The sequence below is a fragment of the Erithacus rubecula genome, assembly GCF_903797595.1.
Source record: "Erithacus rubecula genome assembly, chromosome: 3".
In the NCBI taxonomy this organism is placed as follows: domain Eukaryota; kingdom Metazoa; phylum Chordata; class Aves; order Passeriformes; family Muscicapidae; genus Erithacus; species Erithacus rubecula.
The window spans coordinates 16,277,156-16,297,735 of NC_136689.1; the positions used below are offsets into that span (position 1 = coordinate 16,277,156).

At 37.0% G+C, this 20,580-nt stretch overlaps 1 protein-coding gene across 2 annotated transcripts in view; it reads right to left on the reverse strand.

Moving 5' to 3' along the window:
- Window positions 1-20,580, reverse strand: part of GPR158 (G protein-coupled receptor 158) — a 178,031-nt gene that overhangs the window by 54,871 nt on the left and 102,580 nt on the right. For both annotated transcript variants that reach the window (XM_079300595.1, XM_079300594.1), the window contains exon 5: window positions 20,064-20,132. In XM_079300595.1, coding sequence (XP_079156721.1) covers window positions 20,064-20,132 — 69 coding nt within the window. The remainder of the gene's footprint in view (window positions 1-20,063; window positions 20,133-20,580) is intronic.

Sequence of the window (20,580 nt, forward strand, 5' to 3'; positions counted from 1 at the left end):
GCTTGGTTGGCCCAACTGACCTTCCTACCCACCTGCTTTGATGTGCCAGCTATTCCTCTGTCTTTGGCTGATGTCTATCCCTTGCACATAGGCTGGCTTCCTCCTGACAGCCTCAGTCTTTAATACAGTTACCCTAAAAGTAGCCTGAACAGCCTCAGAAATCACTCCCAGAGGATTTGAGACATGGCCCTTGAACTGGCCACATGTGGACCCAGCTGGATGTCTGAAGTATCCACTGAAATCAAGACACTGCCTCAGAAAGTTTAAAATGCATTTAAACAAGATTCTTTAAAAACAACAACTGTTGTGTTTGAAAATTTACAGCCTACCAGAATGTACCTAACTAGCTGTGTACAGAGCAAAATGCATTCCCTGACCCATGTAAGTCACCAACCACAGCCTGAAATCACAAAATTAATGCACAGTCATTGATCTGATTTTAAAGATACTTAGGGTCTAGTAAGGGAGTCAGGAGCTGTTGACTTTACTTAAAGGTAACTATCTAAATATTTAAAAAATATCTGTGTTCCTGACTTCAAAAAGAGTGCTAAGAGCAGAGTACATAGCACTGATGCTCTGCACTCTTTCATTTGATGGTTTTTTTTTAACTTTTCCAAAAAGGTCTTCAATTACTTTCCAGTTAGATACTGAAAGATACATGAAAATGTGGGTTTCCTGATCAAGAAAATGGTGAGGTTTCAAGTGAAGATTATTAGACATGATCTGCTAGCAGCAACACTAAAAGCAAAGATGAGGAGACAGGGCATTCAGGGCTCCAGCCTCATGCACACTAAGGCTGAGAAGAGAAGCACATGTGAAATATGGAGGAGAAGCTGAGCTCCTTAATCATTCATAGTTTCTATTTTCATAGTTTGATAGTTTGCATTACATTCAAGAAACATAGTTCAAAATTAATAGAAATAATTTCATCAGGATGTTTTATCTCTGCAATGTATAGGCATACCAAAAATTGTTCCTGCTGATGCAAAATTTAAAAGTGGAAAATCAGAGGAAGCTGCAAAGTCAAAATATCTTCTAAAATATCTGCTTCTTCTGCCAGTTAACTTTTATAATCCAATTGCTTCTTTAATCTGTTCAGATACATTTTCTTCCATGTGACACTTGGGTAAATCACAACAGTCAAGTGAATGTCTTCATTTAATTACTTCATACCTGAAAAAAATCCCCTAAACTTAATTCTTGGGTGCATTGCTACACTCTTTCACTCTTTTCTTAAAAGAAATGTGGTAGCCAAAGAAGCAGAAGGAGAAACATTTTAACATTCTACATGAACCATGTCTTATGAAAAATCCTGACATCTCTTCAGCCTCTTCATTTGCCAAACCACTGACACATTTAAAAAAATAGTTTTAAGGATATGTATTTTCATTATTTTATTAAAACCAAGGAAAATCTAACAATTCATTTTAAAACCACATATGTGATTTTAGGGAAAAGGAATGTTTTAAAAACATAATGGTAATGTAGTTTATATTAAAATAAATCTTGCAAGAGCTGCAGCTAAATTGAGACATAATAGATTAAATTATTCAGAGCAATTTGTCAAGTATACTTAATGCAAGACACAGGTCATAAAAGAGACTCAGACTTTTTTATCCTGTTACATTGTAGCTGAAATCCCTACAAATATACAGCTAAGGTGTGTGGGGAGGGTGTTTATTTGAGTGTTTCAAAATAGTGACTCCTACCTGGGGAAAAGAAAACATGCAATATTTAGAACTCAAAAAAACCTTAACTTCTTGTATTAATCTAGCAAAGCCAGAGGAGTATTTAACACAAACTTTGTGGGAAAAAAAAAAAAAGCTATCTGATGGTTTAAGTTCTTCAGAAATACCTCCTTCCATGGTGCCCATGCTCTCTCTGACCTGCATGTTGGCAGGTTCATGAGTCAAGGGGAGAATTTTATTGACATCAACTATTAAGAAGGTTATTTGGAAAAGGTAATAGGGACAGACCAGGACTTTGAAATACCTTGCTAAACCACAGCAAAGAGCAGGACAGAACTGTCTGCTATCCTCCTCAGGATATTTTTTGTTGGTATTTATTTTGACAACAAGCAATTTGGAAAAACTCTCTCCACAAAACACCAGCCGGACATCTCAATCCAGACAGTGCTGATTAGTTTACTGCAGACATCTCTGCTGGAACTATTGACTTTTCATTTTCAGCTTATGCACCTGTAGCAACAACAGCAGTGGACACAAGCCAGAGCCCGTGGCATGACCAGCTTCCAGAAGAAGTGCTGGGAACACTCCATCTCCTAATGCTCCCTATCGAGGACTGGATGTCTGTCTGATAAATCTGCTTTAGGTAAACTGAAGCTGCCGGTAATTGGATGAATTGCAAAAATGAGTGACATACCTCTGCTGGCATGCTCTACATTAATCTTCAATCTACACTAATCATATCAAGCAAATTATGTTATTAACATAATTAATTCATTATGGGTAATTAAGTCCAGAAGAAGCCAGCCACATCTGCAACTCAAAATTCACTCCACAGCAGAAACTATGGAAATAGGAATGAAACTCTCTTTTTCCTCCTAATAGGAAGACATTCTTAACAGTTCTTAAATCACATGAATATGAACATTTTTACCTTCCAAAATAATTGCTTGGACTAGTTTGCTTGGCTAAAAGAGTCAGAATTCTCATAATTTTTGGTCTAGTCAAAAGGGAAAAAAAATTTAATAGAAATCTATGCATGAAAAGTACACAGTGTTGAGCAGATATTCAAAAATTATTATAACTGAGAAATTAAAACAAATGTAGAAAAATTAATTTCTATATTCAAGGTGATCAGGCTCTTCTGTCATTTTCTTTCAGTCACATATGCCACATATGGTGATTTTTAAAGAACAGCATAAAATTAATCACATGCTTGTATAAATATTTGAATACATATACACTTAATTACAGAAATAGATTTGGTGCATTTGTTGTCTTTTTTTTTTTTCCTGTAAAATCATGATTCTCTTTCAAAAGTTAGTTATTTTTCATGCATTGATTCTAAAGCACATTGATTCCAAAATAGCAGGATAATTTGAGTGTATCTGTGCCAATGTTTTCAATGTTTATGAAAGGCAACACACATCAGGATCAGTGTTCTGCAATCCTAAGCAGCCCTGAAATACACTTTATTGCAGAACAATTCACAGGGCATCTCCATGAGCCATAAAACACTCCTTCACACAGCATGTGAGAAAGTCTTGCTCTCTATATTCCTCTCCTCACTACATTCAATTAGGGTAGTTTGATATCATAATCCAGCTATTTCTATTGGGACTAGGAATTTGGAGCAGATGTCCTACACACCTGAGCCAGGGAAGGCAAGTGAATCATTAAATTCCAAGGCAGTCAGCCCAAGCTCTCTCTGTATTCAATGGGGAGCACTGCAGCAGAGGGCAAACCACACCATCCTTCTACAGCACCTGAGTGCTGTCCTCCAGAGTTGCCTACTTGCCTCCACAGGCTAAAGGGAGACTACTGTTAAATGTGATGTTCAGAGCTAAAATTAATAAAAAAAAAAAAAAAAATCCCTGCACTGCAAATAGCCACTCCAAAGTTTTATTCAGAGTTTCCAGTGCTCCCTCTTTCTGAAGTGCAGGCAGCAGTTAGTAACCTGTGACCATGTAAAGCCCATCCTTCAACTCTGATATACTAGAGAAGATAACAAGCTGGAAAAACCTTCAGAACTATTTAGCCTAATTGAATATTTATTTCTATTTTAAGCTGGGTGTCTTAAAGGAAGCCAAGAACTTTAGAACACTGAACTGATTTGGAATGAAATAGACGTAGAACAAAAGTTATGTTTCACAGATCTTAAGACAACTCTTGAAAAATGCAGAAGCACAGAAATAAGATAGTATAGAAAATAACAGAGACATTAGCACATTGAGGGCCATGTTCTTAACAGACAGGTGACATTTCCATTACAGAATAAAAATTTAAAAGTCCTAAAATGGAAGGCACTGATCTCAAGATTAGGCATACAGACTGTCATGGAGCAATCTCAGTCAATGTATCAGCAGGAAAGCTGGATGAACTGGGAGGAGCCTGAGAAGAACCCCTCATTACAGACCTCAGAAGAATATTTCTTTAAGAGTTTGGGAACAGCATACTCGACTCTGAAAGAGCAGTCTTCAAAAGTTTCAACATGTGTAGGTGGCAGCCAACAGAACAACTCCGAACAGAACTCTCCCCTTGGAAACCCTGCATGGAAGTGGAAAGTAGGAGAGATGCATCTTGAAGCAGATTTTCAGGAAGTTGAGTATGGACCTGAAAAACTTCAAAGGAGTCACTGCACAGTGAAGTCTAAAGTACAATGATGCAGGAAAGAGAGGAATCAGTTTGCACAATGTGACATTATTGAAACTAAGGGCAGTAAATTCTTGGAAACAAAGTTTCATGACACCTCAATGATCTGTATAGCTGCTCATGACCCGAACAATCAGCAACAGTAAAATCCCTAAGGAATAGGAGGCACATCTAATCTTTCAAATACTGCATTTTCATATTGCATTTTCTAGCCTTTGCATACATTCAGGTTTTCCAAAAAACTGCATTACCAAATGCATGTATTGATGAATTCTTACTTGTTTGACACTGGCAATTTCTTTTTCAAAAAGAAAGAGACACCACAAAAACATTTGAGATGAAAGGTTGCATTACACAAGCATATCTTTGATATTTAAAGTCTTTTTCAGTTACCATTAAAAACTTGAATAATTTTTCTCACATTATATGAAGTCTTTTCAGGTCCTAAAGATTGGAACTCAGACACTCAGAAAAACTCTAGGACTCGCAGTTTGTTTTGCTGTGCCATGCTTCCTCTGTAACTTAGTGTTTGTTTAATGTGATTGAAACTGACATTTATTTCAAACAGGTACATTAACTATAAAGAAATTAATTGTGAATAAGAAAAAAAACCTCTGAGGAACAATTTTTTTATTATTTTGAAAATAGTGGGATTAGACAAAACAACACACCTGTCTGCAGTGCAACAATTAGCAGGTTTCTGAGCAAAGCTCTTGACAGTGAATAATTTAGCCTGGAAAACAACCAAATTCAAGCTATGCTTTTTCAGAGACAACAGTTGAGGCCCATATGCTACTTTCTGCTCATACCTAAAAATAACCTAACCATTCCCTGAAGCAGTTATAAAGCCAGGTCACCTCATTTTAACCAATATGCAATCTAACCAATGGGTACAACACCTTTCCTACTGCTCTGTAGTTGGATTAATACTTGTGCTTATACCCATTTACTACTGCTTAATGGAGCAATGTGAAATAGAACAGTATCAGCACAATAGGTGAACACCTCCCATGCTATGGCATCCTAAAGAAAAATCAGTAAAACTATCTTCAAGGTGGTACAGGTCTGTATCTTCTGAGCCAGAGAGGGGAACAGGACCCACTTGTCACATCCAGAAAGAAAACAAGTGGGATATTGTATAAAAATGCTGTCTATAGGCTGGGTTTTTACCACCTGTACTTGGTAAGAAAGTGAAGATTGCATGAGGTCCCTGAGGAGAGTTCAGGTGTGCTGCCCTGGTGAAGGAGGGTGTTTTCCCATGCAGAAATGTGGGACACAGAAAAGCCAGGCAGATGATGAACACAAATCCTTCTCTCTGGGACATCCAGCTGCCTAAGCAAGCAAAGCAGCCGTGCTGGTGTCTGTGTCCCTGACTGAGCACAGAGTACCTCACTTGACCTCGAGGCACCAAAACTGAGCCCTGCAATCTGTGATTGCAATGCTTACCCAATGGTAAGCTCAGTGCTTAAAAGACTTGCCATGATTAAAATTGAAGGTGTATGAGGAAACATGCTCCCTACTAATGGCTAAACTATTCAAGCATCTTTGGTCTCCTCCTTTGAGAGACACCAACCAAAATACATATAACCAGTACCTGCTGGTTCCCTCCTGCTGCTGCAGCTGCAAAAATAAGGCATTAGAAATAGCAGCCTTCCCAAATATTGCTTATCTGCATTCCTGGCACAGCTCACTTGCACGGTCCACAAAATGCATTCATTAGCAGATAACAAAACAGCAGAAGGAGCCTTTTTTCAAATGTTCCACTTCTTTCTGAGCACAAGGGGAGTCCTCCAAACATTTCACTGGTTTATCAAAGAAAAGGCCCACCCTCCAGCAGGAGAGACACATTCCGCTGCATTTTGTTGCTAGGCAGTCCTCTGCATTTAACTGCAATTACTTATTTATATGAACTTCCTTCTCCATCCTTCCTACCAAGATGCTTGTGATGTTAAGTAAACAACTGTATAACAAAAGCAGCATAAAAGCAGAAGGGCAAAATATGTAAGAGCAAAATTAACAATTGTCACCAGAACTAAAAATGAGATGGCAAAGAGAAACCAAAATAACTGAACTCCACTGGACCAGGGAGAAACCTGGCAATTTTTAAAAAGAGAAGTCAGGCTGTTAAGATAGATAGAGAGATAACAATGAGATAAACCAACCAAGTGGTGAGACCCCATATGTGAGACTGCCCAAAACAAACATTTCAAGACTCATATTTAGTTGAGGAGTTGTGAATACTCAGAAGGCCATGACCTTCTTTTTCTTCAAGGTTCTTGAACATTTACTATATATAACACAAGTATTTATGATTTAAAACAAATCCATTCAGCCAGATTTTGACAGGATTGCTTGTGACATGTCTGAGAAAAATGCATTAGTTTAAATAGTCTGAGGAAATGAACCTAGCAGATTCACTGTATCATGCCACAAAATTTCATCTACTTTATGAAAGATATACATGGTGGGTAAAAATAGAACATTTCTTTGAGCTTGCTTAGATAACTCAAGATCACTCAAGATAACTCAAAATCCCAAGAATGTCTGCTGTGCTCTCTAGACCAACAGAGCCACTCAGTGTTTAGCAACAGGGCCTTCTCTGTACTGTATATAATTTCCTCTTTCACAGAGAATGCTTTCAACTTTTTTCAACTTCCTCCTGCTCTATAACCTATTTCTTAATGACTTAAGACTAAACTTTACTTGAAGTTGGATCAAGATTCCAAACTTCTTGCATTTATTGAAAGTAACAGACAATTTTTCTCCCCTGTCATCTCAAGAATTCATTCTGTCAATTTCCTTGTTTAATCTGATCCATCATCATTATTATTATAGCTATTAACAGTAACACATACTAATTATGGTATCAAATATAATTAGTTATGTATCAATTTCATGTCTACAAGTTCTTGATCACATCTGATGTCTGCTATACACACTGGAGAGTCAAACCAGAAATGAATGCCTTTCACAACTACATGTTAGCCCAGCTCATAGACACTTGTGAAAAATATAATATTCAAGAGGTTTCCTTTTCAAATGCAGTAAGCACTGATGTCCCTTATGCTAAACAGACAAAATATCCTGCCTGAGAAAAGAAGTGCTCCTTATTATTTATGAATCCCACAACCAGCAGCAGTAATTACAGCCCATATAAAGACAGCTCATCAAGACAGATCAAGTTCCTTGTCCTGCAGATCTAGTAATTTGGAATGTGTTTTGGCTCCAGAAAAGTTACATGAAGAGCAGCTAAAAGAGAAATTTTGATTTTTTTTATGTATTCTTGGTGACATCTGAAATTGGCAGATACCTTATTGTTGCCAATAATTAACTTATTAATCTTGCTTAAGACTTACATGGTAAGCATTTAGAATATATTCCTTTCTGATCCAGCTTTCTTTCAACATTCCTGGAGCTTCAAACAACTGAGCATATTATATTCTAACAGACTTACATTGAATTAATGGTTAATAAACATGTTCCTTAGGGTTTTAAAATACTTGTTATGACAGCATTTTTCCCTCTTGTAGCAACAATTGGTGATTACTCAAACTCAGAGTGCCTGCCACTATGGCAGTAACTTATGTTGATTATGATTGCAAAGATGTAAAAATGCCTTAAGGCTTGAAAAGTAGATACAAGTTTAATAAATATGGATATAAATAGCTGACTAAATAATCCACCACACAGACTTTTATAGATCAGTTCTCTACAGATTTCAAGGCAATGCCATCAATAAAGGCAGAAAAAAAGGCTGACAGGGCCAGCAAACCATGTCAGATTTTTTTTAAAACCCACATTTCAAGGGTTCAGCTGGTGATGCCAGATTAAGAAGAGAGTTGAACATTAGTAACACTTGCTGTATATATAACACTCCAATATGTTCTGGGGATTAGGCTGTTAATAAATTAAGCAATACTTATACATTCAACAACCTAGCATGTATCTGGAACCTCCCAGCTCATCCTGGTGCCAAGCTATGCAACATCTAACTCCTCCCTTCTGAGCCCTACTCAGCTGGCAACCTGTAGGATCCAGTATTGCTGGCAAGGCCAAACCAAGGGACTGAGTAACCTTACTCAGACCATGGAAAAGCAGTTTTAAATCCCTGATTAGCTTGAGAGAGTCCCTTATGTGTAAAGGCATTCCCCCCATGAGGCAGCTCAGGGATCTGAAGCTGTCCTGGTTTCAACCCACGCCAACAGAGCTGCCCCAGTTTACAGGGAATGCTTGAATGCACTCACTGGGACAGTCTGTACCTTATGAGCTCAGGTCAGGCCCCTAAAAATGGACAAATTCCACATTCTCTGTTCAGAAGAGGACAGAAATATTAATTTGAGTAGAACTGGACCTCTTCTTGCCGTTGCCCCTTCCCATTGCCAGCTTTTCCACTATTCCCTCTGTAACCTTAAATCCCACAGACTCGTGCTTTCTACTGAGTGCAATGAATTTTCTTCTACTATTTCCAACTACTTTGTTTATCATCTAATGCATGTCTTCACATACAAGCTGGATACAGCTCCATAGAAATTAGTAGAGCAATTTAACGTGGAACCACTTTTAGGCTTTTTTCTATTAGTATTTTTATGGCTTAATCTTTTCAAGCATAACTCAAATGTTCTAAGATAATTCTCATAAAGTACTTATACTCTCTAGAAGTATAAAAACAGTTGCATGCTCCCATCTGAAGATGGGGAATTCACTATTAACTGTGTCCTTGCACACACCTTTAATAAAATATTTTTAAACACTTTCACTGTTATTATTAGTAACAGTCATTTGTAATGTGATTCCTGCTCATTGATCAGGATCCTGCTGTGCACTGTGCAGCAATGCCAAACATCCCTGTACCAAAGGGTTCATAATTTAAATATGAGATGAGAAACCACACATCAATACAGAGGAAGCAAAAGGAAAGAATAAAAGATTTATCTTCTACGATTATGTAAGTGGTGTTGTAGAAAAGAAGAAGAAAGATTGCAAGGAGTAGTGAGAAGTAAATGTTGCAAGCAAAGAACAAGCACTGAATGTACAATCAGTGGTTTTATAAATATCTTCTATAACATGTAGTCGTGACAATAAGAGCCCCATCTGTATTAAGGTATAAGGTTTCATTTGTGTCTTGTTTTTATTTCTATACTATTTGGTTGCTTAATTTTGGTTTAATTTTCCAGTTCCTTTCTGCTGTGTTTGAATTCTCAGGAGAAAGTTCTCTATTCTATTTTCTCACTATCATTCTTTTCCTTTTCTCATTTCTTTTACTGATTAAACCACATGAAACATGTTTAATAGGTTTAAGGCTCTGGCATCCTGGATTGTTTAAAATATTAACACCAAATAATAATGAAAATTGTGAATGATTGAAAGAATTTAATTTTGGGAAATTATCAGTAAGGCTATGTAAAAGAACTGTATAAAATGCTATTTTCTTCCACTTACAACCTTTTGTGTAATGAAAGACTCATTTAATCTTTTTCTGTTCTGTAGGTACTTTGTCCATGCATATTACTTTGGAATTTCTCTAAATTTTTTTAGCTTGGAAATCCTGCCGTCCATTTCTGACAAGAGCTTTGATCAAACTGACATATTTCTCTTTGCCTTTTGTTTTTTCTCCCCATCAAAAATGTGCAGAACTGCACGGCATCATGCCAATACAAGAAATATACTCTGAATTCAGATTTCAGAGAGATCAGCACATGGATACTGCATATTGGTTATAAAGACATGATATTTCCTAATAGCTTCCTCAAAACTTGCATATATTTGCAGATCTGTGCTTAGCCCCACAAAGGCAGAAAATCTAGAAATTAAAGACTTTTTACAAAACACTGTTGCTGAAAACAATGCTTTTTGTATGTGATTCTAATAAGCAGAGTTATATCCAAGAAATGAGAAAGTTTTTATCACATAGGATAAAACTGCTTTTCGTAAATATTTATTGCTTGCTCTAATGAACATCTTTTGTTGCATCTGCAGTACTGCTGTGACTTTCAAGAACAGAAATCTCATCTCTCCCTACTTGATGTGATGTAGATTTAGATCTAGGCACTGGTAGTTTGAATGCCTCATTTTCAGAAATCCATCTGGTTAGTTACAAAATTACAATTTTTGACCTGCTGATCCCTAACTCTTCATTTTTTTTAACCCTGGCAAACTAAAATTTTGATTTTTTTTTTCAGACAACTCTACTATTATCAATACTAGCAGAAATACAGAATAGCTTGTACACTGGTATTTGTTGATATGTTTTGATAATTTCATATTGCAACTTATATTGTAAATTTGTGTCTACTCTCATAAATGTTTATATTACCTTTTACCAATTCCTCTCTACAAGCAAAAAGCTAATTTCCTATTTACTTCAGATGATATGTGGCCTTGGGTTAAAAGCACCGATTAAAATTCCACTGATCTCTTATCTCAGGGTTTAGAAAAGAGATGTTTAGAAGTGCTACACACTAATAAAAACTTTGCACAATCGTTATTACACTTCTGTAACATTTTTTCCAGTGCAAAGATTTCACCAGTTGTCATATACTTTTGCCTGCAAACTGCTTAACTTCTAGAAGTTGATATTAAAAAACATAAAGATACCATTGCCTGCATCAACTTAGTTCTCAGCATGCAGAAAACTATGGACAGCCTCATCTCTGATGGATGAAATCTCCTTTCCTAAGTATCTCTTCCAAAAACATCAGCTCTTTTCTCTCTCCATTTTAAGGTATTGAATTTCTTCTCTCTCCTAATCATTAACCATTAAACACCCTTCATGGTGCAACATTTAAAATCTGAGTAGACAGATAGGAAATACCTAATGCATTCATCCATAAAAGAGGAGAGACTGAGAAGAAAAACCAAAGGAGAAAAAAACTCCATAATTCAGCTCCTGTATTATTCATAGGGAACAGGCTTCGAGATGGAGGTTCTGTCTTTTCCCTTTCCTCTGTGTTGATGCAGAGTAGTCTGTCAAATGACATGGAAGATGACAGGGAGGATACCATGTTTTGTCATTCACCTGTACATATTATACTGGTCAATGTCCTATTTCAATCTCATATTCCAAGGCATGGTGAGTTATATCATTGCCAGTTTCCCCCTGACAGCATTGGTTTACAGCTGTACCCAAATTCCTACCAGAAACAGCATGGTGGTATCAGCTTATCTAACTCAAGCCTCCCTTAAACATGAACTGCTTCTGCTTTCATTTTGCTTCAGATTCTCTTTGATGCAGATCACAACAGCCACAAAGCAGGCAACAGCTGAATCTAGTAAGTTCAGCAAGATTAAAGGCAATTTATAGGCCTTTCACTTTACTATAGGTGTTGCTCCTTGGGTCTTAGGTATGAATGCATGAATGAACAAAGAGAAAAGGCATCTGATGAGAAAAAAAGGAACATGCCCCCAGCTTTCACTGAAATTGGATAAGTGAATAAGAATGACTGAGATTTATCTCCCACCACCATGCAGTCTCTCAGGTGCTAAACTAATGAGAGAAGGGAAATCACTGATGCATGGGCTATGCCCTACTGAGAATATGTATGTGGTGTCTAGAATTTTTTATACTTTCATTCCTGGCACTATTCAATCCTGGCTCATCTATACTATCAAAACCTCTCAACTCTTTAGTTTTACAATTTAATAAAAATGTAATATTCTGTCCCTTAATATTTTTGATGTAAAAGTTCTATCACATATTTTGAACTAATACATGAGCGTGCCTTTTTTCACGTGTCAATTTTTTCATAAAATTAAGTCATTAGAATAAAATTCAAATTTATTCTAAGCATCTTGGTATTGACTCAGTTCACTTGCCAAATGATCAATGTGGTCATCAAAAAATTTGGCAGAAATTATTCCAATTCTTTCTAGTTTATACGCACTGAGACCTAACAAGAATTATATAAAAGACTAAACATAAAAGATTTATATAAATTACTTTCTTCCCGTTTTCTAACACTAATTCAGCAGAAACAGTGAGCCAAATGAAGGCTTTCACTGATTAAATCTTTTCAATCATGTGTTCTTCAGTAATTCTTTGGCATGGAAGTGGCCCTGCTCTGGTCTCCTGCTCGAGTGCTTGCCAAGCAACAAAAGGTTCAGCTTTAGAGAGCAGAGCAATGAGGATGGATTATCAGAGCAGGTTCCAGGCTTTAGTAAGGAACATACTGTGAATATGTCCCAGCACTATTTTCCTCTATTTGAATGCACCCACATTTTACTCTCTGATAATTTTTGTGTTTCAAATCTTTTTATGATCAGAAAAGAGTTCCCCACACTTTCATTTTTCAAATGTAGCACATTTTTAACTTGTTACTGCTCAAGCTTTATCCAAAAGAAATTTAAATTCCCTGGCTAAAACTGTGAACTATTTTTCAGGACTGTAGTCTGGTTTTACATCACTTCTTTGAGAAGAGTATATTAAGGTAGAGTATTATCTACAAATTCTTATATGTGTAAGTTCATTCATGCAAGTTACTTCAGTGGAATTATTTGTAAAGAGGAAAGACCACAAGATCTTGCCCTGCTCCCCTCACTACAAGACTAATTTCCCTGAATGAAGGGCTGGCAAGACTGTACCATGTAAGTGCCTGCAAGCTGGCAGTGCAGGATATTAATTTAAAATAAAAAGGTCAATGAAAATCCAACGTGGAAATTGGCTCAGGTCACTGGATGCTGTCCTTTTCTCCCCCACTCTCAAGCCCTTCACACATATTCTTGGCTATTCAGTGAACCCAGACTCTGACAAATGTGCACTTTGAACTTAGTCCTCAAAAAAGTCTTTCAGAGTAGCAAAAATAGCAATGCCCTCCTACAGTACCTACTGCATCTTCAAATCCATGAAAGGGGAAGATGGAGTTTTGTCATGACACAAGTAATGCCACATGGATGACCATGGGAGTCCAAGATGTGAAATAGTAAAATCAGTACCTGGACCTTCACTGACCTATTTTCAGCCCGCCATGTAGAAGCCACTTGCTATGTTCCAGCAACATCCCATATTTCATCACTATCCAAAAAAACTCCAGCCATGTGATTTCACTGCATGCCTGCACTCTGCCAGATTGGGTAGTCTCCATTCCTGCAGGTTTTTAAGACCTATTGCACAAAGCTCTTAGTAACCTTGTCTTGTACAAAATCTTACAGCTGACTGTCCTTTGTGCAGGAAGGTGGAGTAGATGCTTCCTGAGGTTCCTTCCAGCTTAAGGTAACCTGGGAACACATCACACAGACATATAGAAACACAGAGAACATGCACAAATACCCCTCACCAAATTCCACCTGTATAATCTCTTAGAATTTATGATGTCATAGCTCTACTGAATTTCCAATAACCTAAACTTCTAACATATACACAGAGATGCCAAAATGTAACTAAGCTCAGGAGGCAAATAGCTCTGTCTAATCACAGTTCTTAATGTGGATAATCACTTATACAACAGCCTCCAGTTATCTTCTGACAGTAGCTGCCAGAATTTTTTAGGATAGCTATGTAGATTACTGTCAACAGAACCATGAAGAACTAACACATGTATCTTATTTTTCTGACATTTTAAAGAAATGTATTAAAAAAGCAGAAAATATTCAATGCTTTCTTCCTATCAGTAAAAACAGTCACAAACATTTTTATTAGCATGGTTCAGGGCAAGGACACAAGTGTTTCAGTACCTGTGAGGTTTCTGTACTTTGTAGCCTGTAATGCAGGGGCTACACAAGCTGACTTCAGGTTTTTGCATTTAAAGCAAGCTGGGTCTCAAAAAAAGGTATTGGTTAACTGGTTGCACATTAACTCCAAAAAATATCTTGATCTGACAAGGACATTGACCAAGAGAGACAACCTACTGCATCATCTTCTGCCTCGCTCCCACACCTCCATGCCCAAGCATACACTGTACATTAAAAAACCTTGCAATATGGTATTTAAAATCTTTTAAAGCCTTTTGCATTGGCTGGATACCTAATCTACTGTGATCCAAATAAAATGAAAATACCCTTTCCTAGAGTACTATGGAAATTTGTAGTGATTATTTTAGAGCAGGTATTTACAGTGTCCTTAGACTGTCATGACATGAACACCAAAGACAGGTGTATTTTTTTCCCTGAACAAGAATAAAATGATGATTTTTCATTCTAAAAGCTTTAAACACTATTTTGTGAGTAAAGGCAATACAGTTATACCCTGAGAAAGAATCAATCTGAAACATCTGGGGTATCAGAATAGACTTGTAATGCTAAATGTGTTGGAAAAAGCACATTTTTCAGTTGGCCTCAGTGCATATCAATGTGTATGGAATGACTGAGCTTTTGTAACACATCCCTTATTTGAGGAACAAATGCATAAGAGTATTTTGCAGTGTTCTATTTTCACATTCAACAATGTCAAAACCAGAGTTTTCCAGTGACCTTGCCCTGCTCAGGAGTCTTAGCACTAATGGACCTACCACAGTCTCATCTCCCAAACTTCACAGCTCGTTTCTTCTATGCTAATGCACATACAGATAGCTTGAGGAGAAAAAAATCCCCCATATCCATATCCAAGCTCCAAGGCTCCCCACTTTCTATTACTTCTCATAAAACAAAAGGGTCGGTGACTTTAGCTTGAGTGTGAAAGACAGAATAAGACAATCCCAGAAAGAGATCTTAACATATAACACATGCAACAAAATGTCTGAGTACAAAGTTTATGCCAGGATTCACTACTGAACTACTTCATGAGCATTAGGAAATCAAGCCCCCCCCCCCCATCCCACAGCTCCATTTCTCTAAACTGATAACAGTATTGCCTTGTTATAACTTGCAGTTTGGAAAAAATGGGAAAGCTGTAATGAATTTGGATTTTTTTAGCCAAAGGAAGAAGGAAAGAAAATTGTAAGTTTTTAAAAAGATATTCTGCAGCTTCCAATGCTAGTCTATCTTATGATCTAGCTGACCTCACTGTTACAAGATTCAGCCTCACTGTCTAACAACTTTCACTTGCTGGAATCTAAATCTAGTAATTCTTCCCTGCTATATCAAGATCATGAAGAAGAAATTATTCCCTTGGTCTTTGCATCACCATACTCACTTAGCTTTAATCACTGATTGTAGAAATTATATCATATCATTGTATCATGCAATCTGTTGCACGTATTTTGGAGTTTCAGTTAATGTAGACTAGCAGTATGGGAACTATTTAATGTATCAGGTAATCCTAGCTGCCTAGGGTGGAATTCATGACCATCTGAGGCAAGTACCTCAGACTTCATTTACAGTCCATGAAGTGTTGGCCATGATGCACCTCATCTTCAAGTTCCAAGTCTAAAACAATTCAAAAAAGACCCAGTTCCTCTTCAGGATTTGATGAGCATAGGGTGACTGTCTCAGGATGGATGCATACATAAGAAACACAGAATGACAGAATTTCATTTGCAAGAGATCTTTGGAGGTCATCTAGCCCAGCCTCCTACCCAAAACTAGGCCAGGTTGCTCAGACCTGGGCCCAGTCAATTCCTGACACCTCCAAAGATGGATACTTCATAAACTCTGGACAAAGAGCTTTTGGTAATTGACAATCCTCACAGCTTAAAAAAAGTTTATTGATATCTTATCAGAATCTACTATTTTCCGAACTGTGCTCATTCCAGATGTGTAAAATCACCTGAGGTCTGATTCCTAATGCAATTAACAGGCTACTCTCTTACAACATGGTGCTACTGCTCGCTTTATTTGAAGATCTTTGTAGCAAGGAAAGAGTCTTTAAACTTGTGGCAGTGTGTTCCAATAATTAGCAAGACATGGAATTAAGAAAGGTCTAAAAGTTTCAAAATAGTTTGTATTTCAGGGCAAGGAAAGCAATGAGATTCTTCCCCTCAGATGCCAAGTACAGAAATTAAGGGACTCATCCATAAGATGGTTGGGTTTTGGCTTTCTGTTCAAAATCTAAGAACAAAGAAATATAAACGAAATCAATTAGAAAGCCTAGTGTTCATTTGGAGGGGATCCATTGATAATTGGAAAGACTAAGTAAAGGCAAATTAGAGATGTTACTAGGAGACTACAGAAAATATAGGAAATGAGAGCTTCAGAAATGTGAGCTGTCCAGCAACTTCTGAGTAAAATCTATGCATTTGTAATAGACAGAGCTCATCTGCCTGCTTATAATTCAGGAAAGATCAGTGTTGTTATGAGTATAGCAGAACTTGAATAATAAATTTAGGTGGAGACCATCATTTGCACTTCCCATTTAGTTAGAAGGGCATTGTAACAGCTGTTTTTCTCACCAAAAGCAGATGACTGGTGATATTATTTTTCAATTAATGATGTTACACCATGAATAGATTACTGCATGTAGACATGAAAACAACAACAATTAGTGAAAGAAATTCAGCAATGTAACAAAGTAGGTTTTGGTTTCCATTTAATTAGAGGGTAGGGAAAGTCAGAGATGCAACAAACCCCTTCTAGACACAGTGAAATTTGTATGCTGAAGGCTCTCAAAACAATCTGAGACAGATTGAGTAAACAGATCTAGAAAAAGAATTAGGGAAGTGCAGAAGAGTGGAGAACAAGGATGCCAAAGACTTAAAGCAGTGTAGAGAAAACCTAAGGGGATTTTGTTTTTTAAACAAGAATGTAATTTTGCACTGACTCCTCAAATGAATAGAGATTTCAGTTATTTAGAACTGAAATGCCACTCCATAATACCTTTACATTGTTACAGGCACCAAGCCAAGCTGTGTAATTCCACACTTGGTTGAGTGCGAAAGCAAATCTTTTTAGTTTTACATTCCAAATCACAATAGAAGAAGAGATGATATCAAAGTAAATCAGCCTTATATTAAAAGACAACATCCTACTGCAGTGGTGCTTATAAACCCCATTTCATACACTAACTCCCATTTCATACTACCTGTGCAAAACACAGCCTAATTTTGGTGCATAAGATGTGAGATCTATATTAACTAGTCTTAGAGCTCTAATGCACTCCTCTAGCATAAAATGAGGACCAAATCAAATAGCTGAAAAATTGACCTCTGGGCACACGTTACTACATTTTTAACCACATCTCTAGGTCACAAAATATCCCAAATTCTTTTCAGAAGCAAATGAAAACACCAAGTAACATGATGGAGTAAATAAATATGACTCAGGGAAAACAAAATCTGCTTTGCAGGCAAGTGACTTATGACCAACACATATATTGATAATATATATTCTACACCCTGCTATGAATATGTGTGTGAATGCCAGCTGGTGCAAACAAGATTCTGTTTAAAGCCTGGGTTTTCTTTCTTGTGTCATTCTGCTTTGCTTTGTGCTCCTTCCCCAGACAATCAGCAGGTGAGTACATTTAGATTCTGACCATGTACAGCAAAACATCAAGAGTTCACATTCCAAGGACTCGCCCCTCATAATTCATACCTTGTGGCTTTTCTTTCTTCAAAAGAATACACCTTATAGCTTTCACACATTTACTGTTTCACTGTCTTGCTCTGAATCAGAAATTGCTGAAAACTTCCTTGCAGTAAATTGAGGGACAGGTAAAAGCTGATCTTCCTGATCTTCTTTGATTTTACAAAACCATATTTTTCTGGTTGGTGAAATCAGCATTAATTTCTCTGTCTGAAAATGCAAAGGACCTCCCACTATCACATTTGCTACATCCCGCCCCTAAAACCCTCAAAATAGAAATAATAAAATTGCTCTCTTTTTTTCCCTCAAGTCTGTAGGAGTAACAGCCTGATTAGTAATTCCCTGTATAAGAAAGAACAGTGTCCCAGCAAAGAGTGTGGGAACATAAAATTGCTAGAAGAGAGAAGCCAAGTCATAATACATTTGCCAATTCATTTCTAAAAGAATGTGTTTCCAGCAGACAGCTTTATAGTAGGAGCTTGAGATGTGCAGAGAAAGATAAACTCTGGTCAAGTATCTACATCCCACCTGAGACATGGGCTAATCAGAAATTTCCAGCAATTTTTTTTTCCCTCAGAATACATCAAATTGTCATTTTGTACTCGCTCTATATTTAATATCCTTATTGTCAGTTAAAAAAAAAAGGAGCTTAAATGTCAGTAAATAGCTGAGGAGATGCTTGGGTTATTGAACTGCAACCTTCCAGAACCACCTCCTTTCTTCTCCCTCTGCATTGATAGGTTGTGGGTGGTCACCAGCTCTTGCATCCAACAGAATGGTCCTTCAAGGCAACTGCTGAGAGAAGTCTTTTTCCACAGCAGTATCTCAGTGTCCAGATGCCTGAAGACAGACCAAAGGATGTTCATCTTTCATGAAACTCAACAAATGGAGAACCAAGACAAGAACTGGGGAATGAACTGAAGAATGGGTGGCAGGTGAGCAGACCACACACACTATTTTGATGAGCTATGATGAGGCTGCTCCCACTTTGGAACTGAGGCTGCACAGACACTGACTGGCTCCAACTGAGCATCTGCCTGGGGAAGCCCTTACCTGGCTCCAGGGCTCTCTGAGAAAGCAAAGAGGAGACAGCCATGGCAAGGAAATGCCTTGCATAATGCTTTATGATATGAATTTCTGTAAATGCTCCCCAGCACCAGCTGAGAAAGCAGTGCATGGACTTTCTGTTCTGTTCCCTGAGAAGAAATATGAAAGAAGTTCTGAAAACCCATAAGAGATGTATTTATTACAAGTTGTAAAAAACTTTTGTCAGCATGACAAAACCAAAAACTTTCATTTCCCTGACTTCTACAAAGTGAAAGATGAAAAAATACATAAAGAAATGCACGCACTTTTTCTTTAGAACTTGGAAGGCCCACACAATTCAAAAAAAGAATGTATTAAAATTCCACCAGGGTTTGTGTTTATTTATAGTATTCTTCACACATTCTACTGCAGTTTATTTCCAACTTGTTCTGCAGCTACCAGAGTTTTGTTATCCAGTTCATTTTTCAGTAACTACATGATGGTCTATAAAAGCACAAAAAATTCTGACTACTGAGGGAAGGAGTACATAAACATATTTTGAAATAGTCCACAACTCCATCTTTGATTGTTTGCCCAGTCCACCACTCCATCTTTGATTGCCTCCCAATCTGCATGCTTTCTATCAACTTCATTCAATATACACTCTGATGTCTTGCTTTATCTAGTCATTGTTTTGGCTTTATGTGGCAGTTAACAAACTCAATTTTTCTGTGACTTTTGGAAAGAGAATGGACACATATTTCTATGAGTTTTGTGATATATTTCTCATGCGACTGTGAAATTACTTTTTTTTTTCCCATGCACAGGGTAAGGGTAATGTCACTTAAATTTCTCCAAATCATGATATTTAAGATGCCACATACCTTCAGAAACATCAAAATACATGCCAGGAATGCACTGAAATAATTAATCTCCTTTATACTACATTCCAGAGAAATATTTGGTTTAATCAGTGTCTTTCTTTTACATACCTTGCTTTTTTCCTCCATACCATAGATGAGAGAGGTACTGTCTTTCAAAGCAAAATCTCATCTTAGCCCAGAACACCCAAAAATGTCCAATTAAGCAACTGGCAATTTTTGCCAATTTGAAAATGGAGAATTTTTAAAAATATAGTAAAACTTTTGAGTGTTTTTAAGAATATTTGCAGAGCAGAGCACATTTTGTAGTCAGATTAAACTAATAATAAATAAATAGCTTTTACATTTATATTTTCTCCAAAACCATTCATAAAATGTTTTAAAGTGTCAGCAAGGGTATAATATTTTTTAAAGCTATAGTTTAACTTACTGGGAAGTACAGAAGAAGTGATCCAAAAAGAATGGTTTCCAACAGCACCAGCCCTGAGGCCCTGATACTCTAGAAGACAAAAACCAAAACAAAATATTAGAAAATTCTCTCTGTATGCCATTTTCATAAAGGTACTTTTTTGTACAAAGATGTTGATTCATTAATTTGTCAGAATTGCAAAATAATACACCATTTCCTTACCACATGTTGTTTAAAAAAAACAACCAGTCTTTCTTAAATTTTAAAATTAGAAAAAAAAAAATCCTATACAAATAAGTTTTATGATTTATGTACAGTGCAACTGTGCCTAATCTTAGAGACAAAACATAGCACTTGTGTGAAACTGAAATGTTAAGGGTTAATGACTCAAAGAATCAATCATTGCAAAAACAGGGGTGCTTTGCTGATATGTGCCCAGGTGCAAAAGCTATGAGCACCAAAGGATGACCATGACAAATCAGTCTTTGTTTAGCAAGAAGCTGGGTTTGAACCAGATGAGGGAAGAGGACAATAAGAA